This window comes from Eulemur rufifrons, chromosome 2, assembly GCF_041146395.1.
Source record: "Eulemur rufifrons isolate Redbay chromosome 2, OSU_ERuf_1, whole genome shotgun sequence".
Taxonomy (NCBI): domain Eukaryota; kingdom Metazoa; phylum Chordata; class Mammalia; order Primates; family Lemuridae; genus Eulemur; species Eulemur rufifrons.
Genome location: NC_090984.1, coordinates 103,618,856 through 103,640,802, shown reverse-complemented (window position 1 = coordinate 103,640,802; position 21,947 = coordinate 103,618,856). Strand labels below are relative to the sequence as shown.

General features: G+C 39.2%; 1 protein-coding gene across 1 annotated transcript; it reads left to right on the top strand.

Annotated features, from left to right (window-relative positions):
• The first annotated feature begins 47 nt into the window (after window positions 1–47).
• Window positions 48–20,965, top strand: ALKBH1 (alkB homolog 1, histone H2A dioxygenase). The gene is made up of 6 exons (XM_069465170.1): window positions 48–230; window positions 2,411–2,519; window positions 7,443–7,605; window positions 15,816–15,906; window positions 18,611–18,804; window positions 19,860–20,965. The coding sequence occupies exons 1-6, from the start codon at window positions 48–50 to the stop codon at window positions 20,287–20,289; spliced, it is 1,170 nt and encodes a 389-aa protein (XP_069321271.1). The 3' UTR covers window positions 20,290–20,965.
• Window positions 20,966–21,947: the final 982 nt, after the last annotated feature.

Here is a 21,947-nt window from a genome sequence, read left to right as displayed (position 1 = left end):
CGGAGCTTGGGATTCTGCTTCCGGATCAGAGAGGGCCAGGCAGCGAAATGGGGAAGATGGCGGCGGCCGTGGGCTCGGTGGTGGCGCTGGCGACAGAGCCTGGAGAGGACGCCTTTCGGAAACTTTTCCGCTTCTACCGGCAGAGCCGGCCGGGGACCGCAGACCTGGGCGGTGTCATCGACTTCTCGGCGGCCCATACAGCCCGCGGCACGGGTCCTAATGCCCACAAGGTACAGAGAGGAACGGCCCGCGCGGCCTCATTGGCTCGCCTCGCTTCCTGGAGGAGCTTTCCGTGTCCTCCTCGCCTCTTTTCGCCTCCAGACCGATTGTTATTGAACGACCCCTACCCTCTCTGGGCGCGGAGTCGAACTCCCGCTGACAGTCACACTTTAGCAATGAAGTGCTGAGCTGTCACTTTCTTCACGCGCTTCCCGGCGGCTGCCTCGGCCAACAAAGCCTGAGAACTGGTGTTTATTTCTTCCTTTCACTGTCCACTTACGTTTCTGTTTTGGTTTGTGTCAAACCCCGTAGAACGTCTACACAGACGTTAAGGTAGCGCTTTGCAGCTTGAAAAAACCAACTACTGAGAAATCTCCGAATTCAGAGGGTTCCGACGTTGTTAAGCCGCTGTGCATAAAACTAGTCCGGGTCTTCTTCTCTGGGCCTTTTAGAAAATGGTCATGGAAGGATTCTGAGATAAACCCTCCAAATTGAAAATAGATGGCAAACGAATATATATAGAATCCAAGCACGTTCTTAATTCTACTTTTTCCCATGGAAATTAAGAAAGAAACATAATCGGAAGGGACACAGGGGAAACCACACTGTAGTGCAATGTATATTTTCTTTACAGTGGCTTTGACATTGAGGATATCTTAATCCCTTAATTTGCTCTTGGTGTCCACAGATGTCTGGATGAGGTATTCTTTCCAAGCTTCTTAATAACTCTCAATTAATTCTGAACAAAATTGGAATGCTGTAGTAACTCCATGCTTGTGTGGAGCTCAGCTTCTCGGCAACTTCATTTGTTAGTAAAAATGGTGTTAAAGTTCTCAAACTAACATACAGAAAGTCTGTAGTGCAAGAATGATATACTTGTCTCAGGAGAACCCTTCAGATCCTCATTTGGCTCCTTTTACCTATGTTTTACCATAATGTATGCATGCTTTTAGAATGTAAGCCACCTGAGGATGGGACTTTGTGTGTCTAAAACAGTCAGCACTCAGTGAATACAAGTAAATGAAAGCTTGGGTGTTTAGTTTCCCAGCTTGCAGCAGATTAGAAGTAGCAAATAGGAGGTGAAGTTGCTATTACAGAACACCTGATGGGAGGAGTGGGGAAAGTGATGGCTAACAGTCTGGCAAGGGAGGAAGAAAAAAGCATTTTTTTTAAAAGTTCAGTGGTTTGTGTCAGTTTAGCATATGATAGAATAGGTCCACAAACATCACTTCTGACGGCATTGCTGAATTATAGTGCAGTATTAAGTATGGCCTATTTAAGAAATCATGACAAAATGTTTTAAAATATTTTATCAGCTCCTGGGTACCTGGAAAACTTTGCTGATCAGGACTCTCAGAAGGTTCCGGATATCCTTTTTATTGTAGAGACTGTTTTATGTACAAGCCACTTGGTGTATCTGGTCTGGAAATCTTCACATTTAGAGAAGTTAGGATAAAAGATCATTTCTCTTTGAAAGAACATCTGATATATTCTAAGGCAAACCAGACCCTAAGTTTATTATTCATGGAAGAATAGTTTTTTTCCCTTAGTGTCCTTATTAAATGACTGCATATTAGGTTTCTTAACCAATGTAATGAGCCATCCGTAAGATACTTTCATGTGCAAAGAAAACCTCATCATCCTCTGAAATACTAAATTCATTTCAAAGTAATTAACAACAGCATAAGTTCTAGCATTGATGTTTCATCTAAAAGAGAACAAATACTGTACTTTTAGCAGAGTTCCGGTGTTTTATTGAAACATTTTTATACAACTGTCTTAAAGACATTATTGTTTGCCCCAACTGAAGTAAATAACTTTGTGACTCGAGATATTTCAATACACCAAATGCCTTTTATGGTTCAGAGTCCTATAAGAAGTCACAAAGGTGTGATATCAAAAGAAAAAGGTAGTGTTGAAGGCCAAAGTCAGCTTGCTTAAATTTTCTTAATACCACTTATCTTAATTTTGTGTACCTCTAGTGTTTGTTAGCATACAGATGAGAAACTGAGGCTCTAAGAAGTGACGTGACTCATCTAAAATTCCTAGGTCAAATTTTAGTAGTGGAGCTAAGATTAATATCCCAGACTTAAGCTTTGCCTCATACCAGAAATGTCTTTGGAGGTTTGTGAGTCCCAGGTTGGCCTGCAAAATAGTTTCAGTACTCTGACTTCTGTTTCCTTTCTGCCAGGTGGTAAGATCTCAGCTAAGTGTGTCCTCAGTCAGTGAGCACGATGCACATAGAGCAGGACTTCAGCCCGTCAGCAAGTGGCAAGCCTATGGCCTCGAAGGCTACCCTGGTGAGTGCAGCTGACCTCAGAGAAGGCAGAAATCACTCAGTCATGTATCTAATTTCAGAGGAGGAGCTGTGAGCAAGTAAATAGACAAAGGAGAAAACTAAACACATAAATATTTTATTTCCAAACCATCCTACATTGTGCCTTGTCTGAGGTGTCCATTCCCAAAATATACAACAGGAGTCAGCAGTGCCTTCCTTATGTGGCAGAAGTGGCATGGCAAATAAAAAAATAAGGACATTGACTCTGGGCTTCCTGCCATAACTCTGAACACCTACTTTGGCAGAACTGCTTTAAATGATAAATTATAATTATTATATAATAATTGTCTGCTGGGCGCGGTGGCTCACGCCTGTAATCCTAGTACTCTGGGAGACCGAGGCGGGTGGATCGCTCAAGGTCAGGAGTTCGAGACCAGCCTGAGCAAGAGCGAGACCCTGTCTCTACTAAAAATAGAAAGAAATTATCTGGCCAACTAAAATATATATAGAAAAAATTAGCTGGGCATGCTGGCGCATGCCTATAGTCCCAGCTACTCGGGAGGCTGAGGCAGTAGGATCGCTTAAGCCCAGGAGTTTGAGGTTGCTGTGAGCTACGCTGACGCCATGGCACTCACTCTAGCCAGGGCAACAAAGCGACACTCTGTCTCAAAAAAAAAAAAAAAAATTGTCATATAAGAGTTACGACTAATCTGTAATTGTCACTCTAGTCATATTCTCAAATGGCATAGCAACTTAAATCTTGTTATCCAGGCTGAACATTTGTTTGTTTTTGTTTTGTTTTCTTTGAGACAGTGTCTTACTCTGTCACCCAAGCTAGAGTGCAGTGGCATCATCAAAGCCCACTGCAACTCAAACTCCTGGGCTCAAGCGATCCTCCTGCCTTAGCCTCCCTAGTAGCTGGGGCTACAGGTGTGTACCATCATGCCCTGCCAAGACTAAACATTTAAAAAAAGATTTACACTGAATGAGATCAAAAGTTCTAATAGACTAAATAGCTTAGAATTTTTATAGATAGAGAAATTAAGACAATAACAAAGCATTGGTAATGTTAACCTTTTTTCTAGGCTCACGGGGCTGTTGTAGATTAATTATTATAAACTATTTAGAAGATACAGAAATGCCTTTTATCGGGCCAAATCTTTATTTGCCGTCCTGATTCTTTCTAAAGACATAAAGTTAACATTGCAGTTGTGATTTCCAGTATAGGTTAAAAGTAAGAGAAATCTTTAAAAAGAAATACTAGTGTTTTGGCCATTCTCGGTGGCTTTTTCCTATATTCCTAGCACTCTGTGAGGCCAAGGCAGGAGGATTGCTTGAGTTCAGAAGTTCGAGACCAGCCTGAGCAGGAACGAGACCCCATCTCCACTAAAAATAGAAAAATTAGCCAGGTGTCATGTGGCGCACATCTGTAGACTTACTTGGTTAGAGCCTAGTATTTATTTATTTACTTATTTATTTTTAATTTATAAAGAAAAGAGGTTTATTTAGCTTATAGTTCTCCAGGCAGGGAAATTCAAGGGCATGGCCCTGGCTTCTAGCAAGGGCTTTCATGTTATGGCATAACATGATAGAGAAGGTCAAAGAGGAAGCAGAAATGTGCATAGAGGCAAAAACCCAGGCACTTCCTGGCTTTATAAACAAACAGCCCACTCTTGTGATCGCTAATCTAATCTCACCAGAGTAAGAACTCACTCAGCTATCTCAAGAATGGCACTATGCCATTCATGTGGGATCCGCCCCGTGACCCAAATACCTCCTACTGAGCCCTGCCTCCCAACACCACCACGTTGGGGATCAAATGTCAACATGAATTTTGGTGGAGATAATTCATATCCAAACCATAGCAATGGTCAATGTAATTGATCCTGATTTTTTTTAATTGTGGGTACATAATAGTTGTATATCTTTATAGGGTACATGTAATGTTTTAATATAGGCATTGGACGTGAATTAATCAAGTCAGGGTAATTGGGGTGTCCATCACCTTAGGCATTTATCATTTCTTTGTGTTAGGAACATTCCAGTTCCACTCTTTTAGTGGAAGTATACCCTGACTTACTGTTGATTATAGTCACTTTGTTATCAAATATGTTCGTTCTGTCTAACTACATTTTTATGCCCATTAACCATGCCCACTACCCTTCCCAGCCTCTGGTAACTAATTGGCCTTGATTTTTAACAATTCAATAGTAGAAAATATAGTCTTTTCAACAAGGTGCTAGGACAACTGACTATCCAGATGCAAGAGAATTAATTTAGACTCTTAACTTACATCATATACAAAAATAAACTCAAAATAATTCAAACACTTAAATGTAAAAGCAAAAATTATAATACTCTTAGAAGAGAACACAGGCGTAAATCTTTGTGACCTTGGATTAGTAGAGCCTAGTATTTATAACACAAAGAACATAGGTTTGTTGCCGCTGTGGACATACTAGTTTTGCTTGTTCCATGGCCACAAACTCAACTTTGTTGTTATAGCCCAAATGTGTGCTGTTGGCCACAAGATGGGCCAGGAGAGAGGGATGAGTCAGTGAAGTCATGTTATCCCTCTGAACTTATGTTCTCTTATCTGCAAAATTGGATTAATAACTTTCTCATGGAGTTATTGAAGATTAATGAGATAGCATAAGGTTGCTTGCACAGTGGCTGACACTTTGTACACATCCAGTTATTTTTAGCAGCTACCATAATTAGTGACTTAGGAATAAACTTGTTTATGGTTAATCACTGTTACTGAATTTTATCATTATTCTATGTCTAAATTATATGCCAAAGAGAAGAGAGGAAGAGTAGTTTAGTAATACCAAAGTTGTTTTGTTTTAGCTTCAGCCCAGTATCTTTAGTATCTGTTGTCCAAAGTAATTCTCCCTAAGGACATTTCCATAAAATGTGCTATCACGGTTAATAGTTCCGACTAGATGTTGGTTAACTACAGCCAAGGGCCAAGTCCCCCACCTGTTTTTGTAATTTTGTAAGTTTTACTGGAATACAGCCATGCCTTTTTATTTACTTACTATCCTATAGCTACTTTCCTGCTACAGTGACAGAGCTGAGTACTAAAGAGATCAAATAACTCTCAAGAGTTTAAAGCATTTACTGTCTTTATCCTTGACAGAAAAGTTTGCTGACCTCTGGTCTAGACTAGATCTGGAGTGCAACCAGGAATTGAAGACCTTCAGATTATTGCCAGCATTTAACTCAGAAATCCTTAAGCTTTAGCCTGTATGTCTGTTTGTAGTATTCCTTTTGCAAGGGGGACATTACACTAATATAGAATGATTGCCTTTTGTATAATTTCATTGATTCCTTCTTGTTTCTCAGGACCCTGCCCCAGCCATGCTCTGTCTTGCTGAGATGGCCTTGCTGTTTATCTGGTTGGGAAAACTGAGTCTATCAGACACAAACCCCTTCAGCTTCTAGTGGCCCCCACACCTATAACAAATGTTGTCTTTCCTATTCTTCAATCTTAGAGGAAGAGGAGTTCCTTCACTTTAAAGCCAGTCCTTCACCTTCTTGATCTCACCTTCTTTACCTCTTTCAGCCTTCAAGACCTTGCTCTGTTCCTTTCCTCTTTTGTATTTCCAACCACTTCTCTGCTGGCTCTTTCTTCACAATCTATAAGCATCCTTAAAAACCATAAACTCCCCTCTTTAATTCTTTATTCATCTATAACTGCTCCTCAGCATCTGTTTCCTTTTATAGCCAGGCTTCAAAAAACAAGTTACTGGTATAACTGTCTTTACTGTCCTTTCTCCAGACAAAGTTTTTCATCTCTTTATCTCTAATTCTTAAGAAAGTACCTGGTACATGGTTTGTGTTTGTTGAATGTTTGATGAATGAATGAATCTTTACCATGCATAGGATTCCCATTAAGTATTATTATTCCTCTTTTCAGAGGGAAAAAATGAGATTAGGTTGCTGTCAAGGTCACAAAGATTTTTCCAACACATGTGCCGTAGTTAGTTGCATTGTACCATACTGAGAAGATTTGAATACCATCTTTCTTTCTTGTTGTATCAGTCAGGAGTCAGAAATCACCGATTATTTTAACTGAAATAATATAAAGAATTATTAGTCAGGTATAAGAAAACTGAAAAGACTAAAAAGGAACGCTGAGATAATAATATTTCAGAAGTAGTAACTATAGGAGACAGCTCCCTCCCCTACAACTGGGGAGAAAAACAGAAGAGCTTGGGACTATTAAATTTAGAAGCTTGAGGGAGGGACCGCATGGAACTGGGGCTTAGACTTCTGAGGAAAAGACATGATAATGAGGCTGTTTTTAGTGATGTGGAAAAATTATATTAGAACCAACTTCTGCCCTCCAGTCTACGATTACTGCTCCCTACAGGCACAGGTTAGCAGGGAGCCAGCTGGCAAAGAATAGAAATAGTTGGCGGGGTCTAAGCCCTATGCTATGAAGCCAAATATATACAGGTGGATTTGAAACTGAGAGAAAATAGATTAATAACCAGCATGCCATTCATTAGATGATGACTTTCAAATCTATATTTTAGTTAAATTCAGTATAAGATTTCAGTCTTTGTGCCTGCAATAAATGAAATAGACAAAAAGGTCTTGGATGACTTTCTAAATGGCGAGACCTACTGAAAATTAGAGGGTGGACTTCTGGTACTTTCAGTTCTAAAGTTTGCTTTGGGGTAACACAATAGACAGTTAACCTTGTGGAATATTTGTTTCTCTTGAGACTAACCCAGAAAGCCAAAGACATTTGTGTAATGGTAGCTGTCTAATGTTCATCAAAATTTAGCTTTTCGTTAACTTGCAGCATGAGCAAAAAGAATATAGGAAGTAAATAACAGAGTAGGAGGGGTACGGATATAAACAAAAAGAAATGATCTGAATAACTGATGGAGAATTTCCCCCTCTCCTTTTTTTCCACCCATTTTTTTTATAGGATTTATTTTTATCCCAAACCCCTTCCTCCCAGGTTACCAGTGGCACTGGGTGAAGCAGTGCCTTAAGTTATATTCCCAGAAACCTAATGTGTGTAACCTGGACAAACACATGACGAGAGAAGAGACCCAAGATCTGTGGGAACAGAGCAAAGAGTTCCTGAGGTAAGTCTTAGTCAGAATCAAGTGTTAATATTCAGCTTAGTTCACCACAGATTTTGAAGGAACTGTTCTGTAACAATGCAGTGAAAGTGACTGGCCAATTTCTTTCCCCCTCATTGTTTCCAAGCAAATATAATACAATTGTATTCTTTCCCAGGGAACATTTGGAGATGCTTTGACAGTTATATTAAATTGAGATCCCTTTTTAAAGATTTGATTATCACAACTTAGATATTGAATTTATCCTCATTAATCATTACATAATCCATTTTCATTCAGCTCCAGCCCTGTTTTTCTACCTAAAGTGGGTTCCTTTAAAGATTGTGGTATCCTAGGAGAAAGTGACAGTGAAAGCTCTTTACTTCTCTTCAAGATCTAGTCAGTGCTACTGGCTGTTTTATGGTTCATCAGTTGTTCCTCATGAGAAGAACTAATATTTTACCCTCATGTTGTTTCAACATTCATTCATTCATTCCACAGATATCTGTTGAGGGTCAGTATTGTGCCAGGAATGATGCTAGGTATTGGAGATAGAAAGATAAAGATACCCTCATGGGATTCAAAAGTGCCTAATCTATGGCAGAAACTGAGTATCTACAGGAATAATTGTAATAGAGCTCAGAAGGTAGGCGGGGCACAGCAGCTCATGCCTGATATCCTAGCACTTTGGGAGGCCAAGGCAGGAGGATCACTTGAGGCCAGGAATTCAAGACCAGCCTGGGCAACATAGCGAGACCCCATCTCTATTGTGCACCTGTGGTCCCATCTACTTGGGAGCCTGAAACAGGAGGATCACTTAAGCCCAGGAGTTTGAGGTTGCAGTGAGCTATGATGATGCCACTTCACTCTAGCCCAGGCAACAGAACGAGACCCTGTTTCCCAAAAAATTATGGTGGGGTTTAGAAAAACACTGTGAGAACACAGAGGAAGAAATAATTAATTCTTCCAGGCAGAGTAGAGGGTCAAAGAAGAAAAAATGATTTTTTTAAATTGGGTTTATTTTCCTCTTTTTTTTTCTCTGTCCATTTGAAATGGTCTTCAAAAATGATTGAGGGTGGAGAGAAAATGAGGCGTTTGCCAGTCAGAAAAGTTATAAGTCTATTCTGGGTGAAGAAAGCAGCCTGAACAAAGATATGATATTTTAGACAGAGTAAGTTGTTCTGTGAGACAGGAACACAGGATGTGTGCATTTGTGTTTATCTAATAGATACCTCCTGAGTTTCTGCTATGTGTCAGACACTGTGTTTGCGTATTAGAGATTTAAAAACAGATAGTTCCTATTTTCAAAGAATTTGTAGTTGAGTTGAAAACAGAGATATATAAACAGATAATTAAATGCAATTTGGCAAGTACAGGAATAGAGTTTATAAGATATAGTGAGAATGGTCACTTAAGTGGCTGGGTTGCAGGTAGATTGAGGAAAATGCTTCCTGAAAGTGGTGGGCAGGATTGGGAAAACATGAAGTGGGAAAGGTGGGTTAAGGCCAGACTATAAAGAGTTTAGTGATGTAGAGACTACATCACACACAGACTGCCTGTGTTCTAGTCCTCGCTCTGCCACTTACTGGTGTTTAACCTTGAGCAAATTTCTTAACCTTTGTGTGCCTCGTAACAGTCCTTTCCTTATTAAATAGTGTGAAGATTAAACAGATAATATGTGAGATGTCCTTAGAACAGTGCCAGTTAAAACCATTGTACCAATTTTGTGTCTTGTTTGATCTTAAGTGGCCCTGATGGTCTAGTTTTCAGAAACTGTCATGCTGATTCTTTTTTTTTTTTTGAGACAGAGTCTCACTCTGTTGCCCAGGCTAGAGTGAGTGCCGTGGCGTCAGCCCAGCTCACAGCAACCTCAAACTCCTGGGCTCAAGCAATCCTCCTGTCTCAGCCTCCCGAGTAGCTGGGACTACAGGCATGCGCCACCATGCCCGGCTAATTTTTTCTATATATATTTTTAGCTGTCCATATAATTTCTTTCTATTTTTAGTAGAGATGGGGTCTCGCTCTTGCTCAGGCTGGTCTCGAACTCCTGAGCTCAAACGATCCGCCCACCTCGGCCTCCCGGAGTGCTAGGATTACAGGCGTGAGCCACCGCGCCCGGCCTGTCATGCTGATTCTAACAGGGGAAATAGATTTTCTTAAGTTGAAAGGGGAAAGGAAAGCTAAAATTCAGTGGTTTTCCTTTAACCTTCTGAGTCTATAGGTTATGGTATAGGTAAGAGCACTGTTAAACTTTTGGTAGTGTCATCTTTAGAACTGAAAGCAAAGTAAAAGAAGGTCATGGTTGAGTGAAATTAGTCAAAGAGAACTTACTGTTATTAAACCAGCTTGTGTTTTCAAGTTATTGATTTTTTTTTTCCTTCTGATGTATGACTGCAGAAATCCCAGCTATCTTCTAAGATAGCTCAGATGAATCTCTGTAATAAATCATCCTGTAAACAATGTTGAGATACATTTTTTTTTTTTTGGTCTGGTAAATTAGCAAAAATAAAAAATGTGGTAGTCATACCTTCTGTTGTCAAGGGTTGAAAGAAATTGATATGCTCAGACATTGTGCTGGCGGCATTGAAAATCAATTAGGGCCCTAGTTCTGGTGTTGTCACTATGTGATACATGTTTCAGTTTCCTCGTGTGGGAAATGACGGTATTAGACTGGATAAGCCATTCAGGGTGGTTGAATCATGGTCATTCATAATTATGTGGACAGTATATGGCACTTCTCCCCACTTTCCCAGAGTCTGTCAGAAAGGAAGAGGGTCTGTTGTTATAAAAGGTTCCCCTGGAGATTCTGATTAGATACCATAATGTCTTCTCTCACTGAGAACCACTGAACTAGAGGACTTCTAAGATCCTTATAATTTTAACTTTCTAGAATTCTGTGGTCAGGGAAGAAGAAACTTAAAGTAGGAAATGAAGAAGAAATACTTGAACTTAGAAACAAAAATGGGACTGCTCACAAAATTAGAGTACCCCAATTCTATGTTTTGTCCAAAATGCATGGTGTAGCTAGAGAATCTTGTACAAAAGTAAAATAATTAGGTGCAAACATCTTGCTTGCAGCATTGTTTATAACAGAAAAAATAATGGGAAACAGCCTAAGAGTCCATCAGCAGGAGACTAGATAAATCAAGCGTGGCATATCCCAGCAGTAGAATTCAGCCATTACGCAACCATTAAAAAACCTTAAATCCAACTCTTCAGCATATATAGTAGACTTTAGAGCAAGAATAAATTCAGGCCGGGCGCGGTGGCTCACGCCTGTAATCCTAGCACTCTGGGAGGCCGAGGCGGGTGGATCGCTCAAGGTCAGGAGTTCGAGACCAGCCTGAGCAATGAGCGAGACCTCGTCTCTACTAAAAATAGAAAGAAATTATCTGGCCAACTAAAATATATATAGAAAAAAAAATTAGCCGGGCATGGTGGCGCATGCCTGTAGTCCCAGCTACTCGGGAGGCTGAGGCAGTAGGATTGCTTAAGCCCAGGCGTTTGAGGTTGCTGTGAGCTAGGCTGACGCCACGGCACTCACTCTAGCCTGGGCAACAAAGCGACACTCTGTCTCAAAAAAAAAAAAAAAAAAAAGAATAAATTCATTCATTTCTCACCGTCTCCATCACAACCACCTTGGTCTAGGCCAGCCATCATTTCTTATCTAGAATACTGCAGGAGTCTCCTAACCAGTCTCCCTCCTTAGCATAAACTCAGGTGTGGTCCAAGGGCCTAGCAGGATTAATAGTGACACTCCGGAAATTCCAAAGGTATAGAAGCTCCCTCCAAGGAGCCAGGAAGGAACAAAGGCCAGTCAAATTCTTTGTTATAGGACACCATCCCATTTAGAAAATTGGATCCAAAGTCTGTACCATGGCCTACAATGCCTAGACAGTCTGGCCCCCAGACACCTCTCTAACCTCATTTCCTACTGTTCCTTTTTCATTTGTTCTTCTCTAGCTATACTGGCCTCCATCTATTCCTTACTTCCCCCCACCCCCCTCCCCAGATAAAGGTCTCACTATGGTATCCAGGCAGGCCTTGAACTCCTGGACTCAACTCCTAACTCAGCCTCCCAAGTAGCTGGGACTACAGTTTTTTGTTGGGTTTTTTGTATGCTTGTTTGTTTTTAATTTTTTTGCCTTGATTTTTTTTTTTTAATCATCAGTACAAGGTAGTTACCAAATAAAACTTTGTGGAATTCATTAATGTCTACTTTCTTGTTCCTTTTGAATTTTGTACCTGTGTTATGTATTCAAAAATACTTTTAAAAAATAGGACAAGGGAATATATAAATTTAAATAAAATAGCTTAGCTTTATTTGTTCTGTAAGTTAGCTTATGAAATACTTTGTATCTATTTTTTAGTTGTGAAAGCTTTTTTCTACTGATAACCTCATTGTGGAAGCAGAGTTAATCCTTTCTTTTTCAATTCCTTTAAGACTTTGTTTATAATGCTAGTATAACATTTATTACAGTGGCTCAAGTCATCTGGCCCCTCCTTCTTCCACTGCCTGCTTCCCCCATCTTGAAACTTTTGTATCCTTGATGCCTAGCACAGTGCTTTGTATATATTAAAAAATGTTACAGTAAATATTTTAATTGATATCTCTTCTTTATTAGCCCAATAAAAACACAATGCTGAATTTTAAAATGATCATTTAAAGACTATATAGTAGTTTTCCTTCTTATTTTCAGTAATTTATTTTAAAAATACATTTTTTTTTTTTTTAGAAAATATTTGCTGCTAGGACAGCTATGAAGAAGAATAAAACTCAGTCCTTGCCTTTGAAGGATGGACTGTTAAAGGTGGAATCCAAGTACTTAAGTAAGAAATTTATTAGACTAAAGCAAGTGTACTGGAATAGAGGAAGTTGTAAGGTACCTTGGGGGCACAATATAGGAAGATTCTGGGAAAAAGACTTCCCTGAAGAAGTGAGTTGGAACTGTGTATGAAAAAGCAAGTTAGAAAAATCTGCTAGGCTAAGAGTGAAGTAGGAGAGGCGAGCATTTCAGTACAGAAGCTGTGTGCTCACAGGCTCAGCCATGAAATATGGAGGATAGGATACCTTGTGGGAAACACTTGGAGATGAGACTAGAAAGGCTAGTTAGAGCCAGATTATAAGTAGGTTTGTAGGCCATATATAAAGGGTGCAGACTTTGTCGTATAAACAGTGGGGATTTATTATGATTAATAATAGATTTTTCACTTTAGAAAAATAAATTCTTGTGGCAGTGGGGAAATGGGCTGAAAATACAATGGTTGCAAAAAGCACAATGGAGAATTTAGTTTAATAATCCATGCAAGGGTGCAACGCGCACTACCTGGGGAACAGACACGCCTGGAGCTCTGACTTGGGGGGAAAGGCGGTACATGGGCAACGTATGTAACCTGCAATTCTGTATCCCCCATAACAATAAGATGAAATAAAAAAAAAAATCCATGCAAAAGATGATAAAGGCTTGGAAAAGATACTGCCAACAGAGCTTGGTGACGAAGAGATTATAGAAGGAAAAAAGAATTAAGCTTGAATGGCCAGGTGCAGTGGCTCACACCTGTAGTCCTAGCTCTCTGGGAGGCTGAGGCAGAAGGATAGCTGGAGCTCAGGGGTTCGACACCAGCCTGAGCAAAAGTGAGACCCCATCTCTACTAAATACAAAAGAAATACAAAAATAAAAAAAAAAATACACAAAACAACAAAGCCCAGCTGGGCATTGTGGCACGTGCCTATAATCCTAGCTATCAGGGAGGCTGAGGTAGAAGGATCGCTCACAGCCCAGGAGTTGGAGCTTGTGGTGACTTATAATCACATCACTGCACTCTACCCAGGGACACCGAGTGACACTCTGTCTCAACAACAACAACAACAAAAAAAAAAAGTTAACCCTCAAATTTCTAAGGATAATAATGAGGCTTTTAATGGAAATAAGGATTGAAGGATAAGAAGAATAAGCAGGGACTGTGGTTAGGTGTAGTTTGGGTCATACTGTCTTTAATTGGAGTATCCAGGTGGAGATGTCCAGCATGCCTTTGTTGGTATGGAACTGAGCTTAGAAGCAAAGGGCAGGAGGGAGGGGGAGAGAAAAAGATGTAGAGTGCTTATGTAACTCTGGAACTACATTTATATTTCCATTAACCACAAAATCCACTTAAGTCCAGAAATAAGAGGTCATACTTACTTTTCTATCTCAGGCTAGTAAAACAGAACAGAGAAAAATATCAGGGAGTTCTTTTATTTGTACTTTTAGCAGAATAAACATTGATAGAACTCAAGTTGTATTAATAACTACATTATGTTTTTTTGTTTTATTAATTTTTACACACAGATATTAAATATTGCATGGTTGTTATCTGTATTGTAATTGTTTGGTCACTGGCCAAATCTTACGTATCTTTTCCCCTAGATTGCTAGTTGTCTGTCTCCTGTTGTGTCAGGAAGTGGACCAAAAGACCACACTCAAGTCTGATGATTTCCAGGACTCACAGGACTCAGCATATAGTTGTGCCCACAGATAAGACTTACTGCAGTGAAAGCATACAAAGCAAAATCAGCAAAGGGAAAGGGTACGTGGAGCAAAGTCCAGGAAAAACCAGGTGCGAGCTTCCATCTCACAGGAAGTGATAACCAGTTGTAACAAAATCTGAAATGTACCGAAGAAGCTCAGTGCCCAGGTTTTTACTAGGGGCTTATCATGTAGGCAGCCTCTGACTGACACATACCAAAATTCCAGGCTCCCAGAAGGAAAGCAGGTGTTCAACATAAACCATATTAATGTTTGTGCAAACAGTTGAGGTACTGTGAGCCATTCTTACTAGTTCCAGGGCATGGTTTCAACCCTCCCTACATCCAAGTTCCAGATGCCTGTGAGGGGCCATCTTTGTAAGGCCTTCAGTCAAGTCTGCTGTGTCTCTTTTCTGCACACCTGTCCTAAATAAATCAGTGTCTGTCCATTCCTTTTATCTGCTGGTCTTGGGGGATGTGTGTGTGTCACGATATCCGTCTTAGAATGTAAACTCTGTGACAGATAGCTTCTATTCTGTAAACTGTTTGTCAGGCATCATGATGAGTTTGCCACTTAAGTGCAGGCCTCTAATAAATCCTTTGATTTTGCTCATGCTTTGTGCCCTCGTTGCCTATTGCATCACTCCTGTTTAAATGCCGGCTGTTCTTCAGTGCCATCCTCAATTCCAACTCTGCCGTGAAGCCTTTACTGATTAGACAACTGACTTTGAGCTCTCCTTTTTCTTAATTCTAGCACCCCTCAAAGTCTGTGCTATTCAGTTCAGTACTAGACTTTATACTGCCTTGAATTTTCTCATTTCTCTTTCAACTTTTCATTCTTACATTTGTCGCCTCCTGTCAGAATATAAACTCCTTAAATGAATCTAATTTTTTCTTTTTTAAACAGCCATGGGTTTTAGACAGAAAAAAAATTGATGGATTAATGATATAAATTACATAGAGAGAAATTAAAATGATTAGGCCTAACATTTTCATACTTTTAGATATTTAGAGGTGAACCAAACAAACAAGCTTCCTCTTTAGAAAAAGAGTAGTTAATCACATAGATTTGATCAGACAATATATAATTGCAGAAAGGGCACCTCTCTGTTTTTACAGAAACCTCCTGTGGTTTGAACAAGGGTATGTCAGAAACCAAATCAATTACAGTGGTGCCTTAATTGTTATCCAAGCCTCAATTATCTAAGCTACGTTATACAGGGTTAAAGAAGTTGTGTTAAACCAGTTATTTTTTATTGTACTGTATACTATATTTTGCTAAACTTTTTTTCCCCAACCTGCAATTCTGGGAAGCCACCATCATTATAAACATAGTAATAACTGAGTAATCATACCCTACTTTTAGCAAACCAAACTGAAAATGTTCTGATAGATGTATTTTTGATTGCCCATTTTCCATGGACAAATAAAGACATTTCAGTTGTCGTTCTTGTTTTCTCATTATTGAGATGTACTAGAGATTTATCATTTAAACTTGATCCTGTTCAGCAGAGGATTTACAGCCAAGGACTAAAAATTAGAAGCGCTAATGTGTTTTTTACTGTCATTGTATTCTTGATCAACTCATTTATCTGTTCCAATTTCTCCTACGTAATCTTGGCTAACAGCCTATACCATGGAATATTAAAATTAGACTTCAGGGTCTATTTAAAGGGCTATTGCTGCCATTTGAGATGAATAAATCCTATTTTGTCACCAATCTTTGCAGGTATAAAGAAGTGAATAAACGGCGGCCTCGAAGTTTATTAGAGAAACTGCGTTGGGTGACCCTAGGCTACCATTATAACTGGGACAATAAGGTATTCAGATTTTCTTAATTCTTTTGTTTTCCATTTGTATTCTTCTTGGGTCCACATAGATGGATTTCTTCTTGGCCAACCTTTAAGTACCAGATTATCCATTTGTGGGAGGATCCCTTTTATTTATTTCCTTCTAAAAAAAACTTCAGGTATCTCAAGAGGAATGACTAATTTATCAGGAGAAATTGCCTTCTTCTTGTGCTCTCAGGTTATATTATTGCATCAGAAGTCATCAGTGCTTTCCCAAAGTAGGTTTTAAATTTTTCTTTGCTGCTTTCAAAAGCAATTCTCACTTACCTTTATTTCCATTATTGCTTAGAGCTTATTGAGCATTTATTTTCTACATAATATCTGTCTGGAGTAAAACCAGCTCCATATATTTCTAGTATTCTCTTTCATCAACTCACAGAAGAACCTTCAAGATCTGGATACCTTTGCCTGCTATATATGTATATATACATCTGGGCAGGAGAGAGGTGGGAAAGAATTTCCTACAGTTAACAAAGTTTCATGGTTTCTTGAGCTACAGTTTCTTCTTTCCTATCCTCTGTGTGTCAGAAAATACCTTCTTTGTCACCAGCAGCACAGTGTCTCTTGTTTGAATTAGATGTTTGCCACCAAGTGGAAGGATTGATTCTAAGAGTGAACTAAATAAAATACTGGTATATACCATCGTCACTGCCTACCAACCAGTTACTTTCTAAAAGCTCCATAGTTTCAGTTGACCCAACTTATTAACAGATACATTAACTGCTCCAAAGAATGACAGGTGTTGCTTAAAAAATATTTGTTATATAAATCTTATTTTCAGCGATTTCAAACAAATCCGATGGAAAACTATATATTCGTATTCAGGGAAATGGCCATGTGATTTTCTTTGAGTTGAATAGCCTGGGTTTGAATCCTGCCTCCAATAATGATAATAATGCCTACTTCATAAGGCAGTTGTGAGAATTAAGTGATTAATGCCTATAAAGTGCTTTACAATAGTGCCTGCCTGTTCTAAGTAGTTAAATGCATTCACACATGAAATGTTAGCTGTGGTTTTTGATGATAATACTTTTATTGTAGATACTGTTATTCTCAAGGACCTCAAAGTTAGCCTTATTTACTAAGAAAAATGAGGAGTGAAAATTGCCAAAAACTCTGAATGAGTAATCAGAGAAAAGTAAAAGAGAATTTAAAAAGAAGAGTGGTACATAGATAGTTTAGATAGGGTTGAAAGCCCAAAAGGATAATTATTTCATTATAACAGAGGCTATCTAGAGCTAGAACAGCAGCTCTGACTAGTTGATTTTCTGAAGGACTAAAGCTTAAAATAATGGAGGAAATCTTAAAGTTCTTTACACTTCTAGTTTTGAGAAATTAAATAGGAACTCTCCTTATTTGCACTTCAGTAAAAGAAAAAATAAAAAACAGAGAAGTTCCAACTGAAGAGGCCACTCCATCCATCAAAGACTTTGCACAAAAGTCTTCCTTACACCTGAAGTTAAAGCTCACTTCTGGCCAAACACCTGTTCAGACTTGTAACTCTGTTGCTCTAGCTAGAATGCATCAAGACACTAGAGGAGATAAGAGACAAAAAGGGATTTTCTGACAAGAATTGAGGTTGATTTAGCAAAGTAAGAAATGGGAGCAGAGGAATAACAGGACGAGAGTCTGTGGGGCCACTGCAGGGACACTTAGGCAAAATAGCCCTTAGATGCATCTGCGTAGGAAACTAAGTCAAAGTCTTAATCACATCTGCAGCCTTGTCATTTTCATGAACTGCAGAAAGATTTTATAGAGAGCGAGTATTATTGCTTTGCTTTATTTTTTCTTTTTCTTTCTTTCCTTTTTTTTTTTTTTTTTGTGAAAAAGATATTTGTGATTCTTAGTGCTAAAAACAGGCAGTTCTGGGAAACAAGGGCTGAAAGTTAGGTCCATTTTAAGGTCTGCCTTGGTCATAATATAAGGCAGAGTTAATTCATGTGTTTTGAGCATGTCATTCCATCAGATTAACCAGTGAAATTGGTACTAAGCCATGTTGCAAGCTGAGCCGTCCAAAACCGAACGGGCTATACTATTTGAGTTGCCTTTTTTTAAATTAACTTGTTATTTTAGGATAGTTTTAGATTTACAGAAAAGTTGACAAGATAGTACAGTGAGATTACTCAGTTCCCCTTATTAACATCTTATATTAGTATGGTTCCTTTGTCTCAATTAGTTAACAAATAGTAATACATGATTATAATAGTGACGTCTTTACTTCATTCAGATTTCCTTAGTTTTTAGCCAATATCCTTTTTATGTTCCTAGATCTTATCCAGGACACTACATTGTATTAGTCACTATGTTTTCTTAGGCACCTCTTGGCAGCAACAGTTTTGAGTTGCCTTTTTGCCCTAAAAGAATTAGCCTGTTTAGGATTGAAGTATACTAACTAAAGGGTGGTGTTGTAAATTGCTTCGTGTAGACTCCATGCAGTGTGAATTCGCCTGATTTATCACTGTATAGCATAGTGCTGTCATAATCGGTGCTCAGTATTTTTTAATGGTTCATTATTAGATTACCAGATGCCTCAAGAGTGGTTGGATAGATAATGCTATGTATATATTACTTTCTAAGTTAGATGATTTTTAAGGTGGTAGTTAATCTTATACCATAGTTTCCTGTGTTCCTGAGATCATTGTTTATTTTCTTATTTTTCCTACTTTTACCAAAGAAATACTCAGCAGATCATTATACACCTTTCCCTTCTGACCTGGCTTTCCTCTCAGAGCAAGTAGCTGCTGCCTGTGGATTTCAAGGTTTCCGAGCCGAAGCAGGTATCCTGAATTACTACCGCTTAGACTCCACGCTGGGAATCCACGTAGACAGATCTGAACTAGATCACTCCAAACCCCTGCTGTCATTCAGGTAAGTTAGTTCCAGGGATTTTGATTTACTTTTTATCATTTATTTTTTTCTAAAGCATTTTAAGCTAAAGTAAATAAATAAAAACATAAAACTTAAAAAATGATTGGATTCTATAATCTTTCACTTCTGAGAATCTTGACAATCAGTCAAAGTAAAATTAGCCTAGTCTTTTAAGAGCAGTGACCAGATTACAGTTACTATTTCTGTTTAAGATGAATGGATTCTGCCTTTTTTAATGAGGTATTGTCAGTGCTCTGTGGAATAGACAAGTGGTAGGCTATAAAACAAAGTGACTTTTTTGGACTAGAGGGCAGAATATAGAGCAAAACACAAAAGCCTGAGTAGTTTACTCTCCTTGTCTTCGTAAACATAATTTGTGCACAATACTGCACCTGTGTCTCAACGAAGACAGTGCCTCTGATTGAGTGCCTTATCTTTAAAGTGAAAGAATGATAAATATAGTAAAAGAGTCAAATAATTTTATTGAAAGACTTAAAGACGTATCAATAAAACTTACATTGATAATGTTAAAACTAAATTCTTCATTTGCTTATTTAACTGCATCAAATTTTATTTTGCAGCAGGTCTGTGGACTGTCACGATACAGGTAACAGATCATGGGTTGGTCACTCATAGACACAAGCCAGAAGAGAAGGATCTTAGCACAGTTTAAAATAGAAGATTTTAGCCCGGGCAACCATAGCAAGACCCCCATCTCTGTACAAAAAAATGTTGTAGGGATTAGCCAGGCATGGTGGTAAATGCCTACATTTCCAGCTACTCAAGAGGCTGAGGTGGAAAGATTGCTTGAGCCCAGGATTTCAAGGCTGCAGCAAGCTATGATTGTGCCACTGCACTTCAGCCTGGACAACAGAGCGAAACTCTGTCTCTGTTTTTTTTTTTGGTTTTTTTTTGTTTTTTTTTTTTTTAAAAGGATTTGGGAGCAATAAGTATCGAGCTGAAATTAGGAAATAATGCAGTTGGCAGTAACTTCCCGAACTATGGTTAATAACAGAAACTTACTGTTCTTTGTTTTTTCTACTTATTTTCTGTAGCTTTGGACAGTCTGCCATCTTTCTCCTGGGAGGTCTCAAAAGGGATGAGGCCCCCACAGCTATGTTTATGCACAGTGGTGACATCATGGTAATGTCAGGTTTCAGCCGCCTCTTGAACCATGCAGTCCCTCGGGTCCTTCCAAATCCAGAGGGGGAAAGCCTGCCTCACTGCCTAGAGACGTCTCTCCCAGCTGTCCTCCCCAGAGATTCAGTGATAGAGCCCTGTTCTGTAGAGGACTGGCAGGTGTGTGCCAGCTACTTGAAAACTGCTCGTGTTAACATGACTGTTCGACAGGTCCTGGCCACAGACCAGGACTTCCCTTTGGAACCTATAGAGGAAAAAAAAGGAGACATCACCACAGAAGGTTTCTGCCATCTGGATGACCGGAATAGCCCAGTAAAACGGGCTAGGATTGACACTGACAGCTGAGGCTTAGACATCCCATTCTTTTACGCAAGCAGATCTTACAGTAAATGACCATGCTCTTTTGTATTGCCATGGACCGAGATAAGCCAAACAACAGAGACAGGGAAGAACTCATCATTGATCACACTGTTGCCTTGGAACTCATCCTGAAGAGTAAACTGATGAACCACTTTGCTCAGAGAAGTGTTTGACCTAGTCCAATCCTAGTTAGATGTTGGCATTAATGTATGTTGAAAAGTCAGTCCAAGGAGGTATTGTTCTTCCACAACAGCCTTCTCAGCCTCTACCATTACCTCTCAGGGAGGTACAAGCAAGTTTCCATGTCTGCAGAGTCTTTAAATACCTCAGATTTTATCAGTGGGAACTGTAGTGCTCCTTTCCCTGCATCTGGTGATTTGTGGTAGTTGTGCTTCTGTGAACCAGCCATCAGTCTCGTCTTCTCAACTCCTGCAGTCATCATCACATTCTTTGGTCTTCTCTTCCGTCTTCTGGAATCCTATACACATTAAGACAGTGGGACTGGCAATCTTGTCCCCTAGAAGAGAAAGTAATCACAACTCTCTCTCTTGCGTAAAAGATATGTAAACTGAAAGAAGGGGGAACAGTAGTTTCTCCACATGTCATTTCCATCTCCAAACTCCTTGTTGACTTTTTAATGCGGTTTTAATTGTTGGACTAAAAACGTCCTGAGAATGTTTTGTTGCTCTTTTCTCCATGAATAAACTTATTCAATTTTAAAGATCTGTTTCTGTCTTTTTGGGTTAGTGTATCTGGGATTAGTTGGGTTTTCTTTTTTCCCTTTTTTGCTGTATTGTTCATGCTGTTGAAGCCCTGTAGCTGTTTCTGCCCTACACCAGTCCTGCTCTGCCCTAGGTATTCTTTGTGGTTGTCTCACAGGAGAGAACACTCCTTGATACTGCAGTCACTACTACCTTGTCCGATGGCCAGCTTGGAAAATGCATGAAGCACCGAGTTTTAGTCTTCGTACCCTCTCTACAACTCAATACACTATACCCTGAGCCAGCTTACTTTATATTTCTCTAGACCTCAGTTTCCTCATTCATAAAATGGAGATAATAGTTACTACCATCTTGCTAGGGGGGTATTGATATTTAAAGAGGAATTTAGTGCTCCTTTCTAGAAACATGATGTGCCAATATCGTTTCATTACTTTTGGGCTCTTAGAAACATCCTTACTTGCTTGGGTGGAAGACTGGCTAGAAGCCACTTTGATTCCTCCTGCTTGTGACATTATCTTGCTGAATTTGCATCTCTCTTCTGTTCTGCCTTTTTATTTATTTTTTATAATTACTGGCATTGAATATTGAATTCACACCTGTAATCCTAGCACTCTAGGAGGCTGAGGCAGGCAGATTGCCTGAGCTCATGTGTAAAAAGATGTTCATCACAATGTTGTTCATGATAGTGAAAAACTGGGAACAGGTAAAAGTTCAAACCCTTTTGGTACCAGTCAACCCAAATGATAGTAAGTACCAAAAGGGTTAATTGAACTATGATTCAAACACTATGGAATATTAATACTATGCATCCCTTCACAAGAAGGTATTGACATAATAAGGGCTCCAAGATATATTGGTTAGTGAAAAAAAAAAATCACAAAATAATATGCACAGTATAAATATGGATATGTGAAACTTATG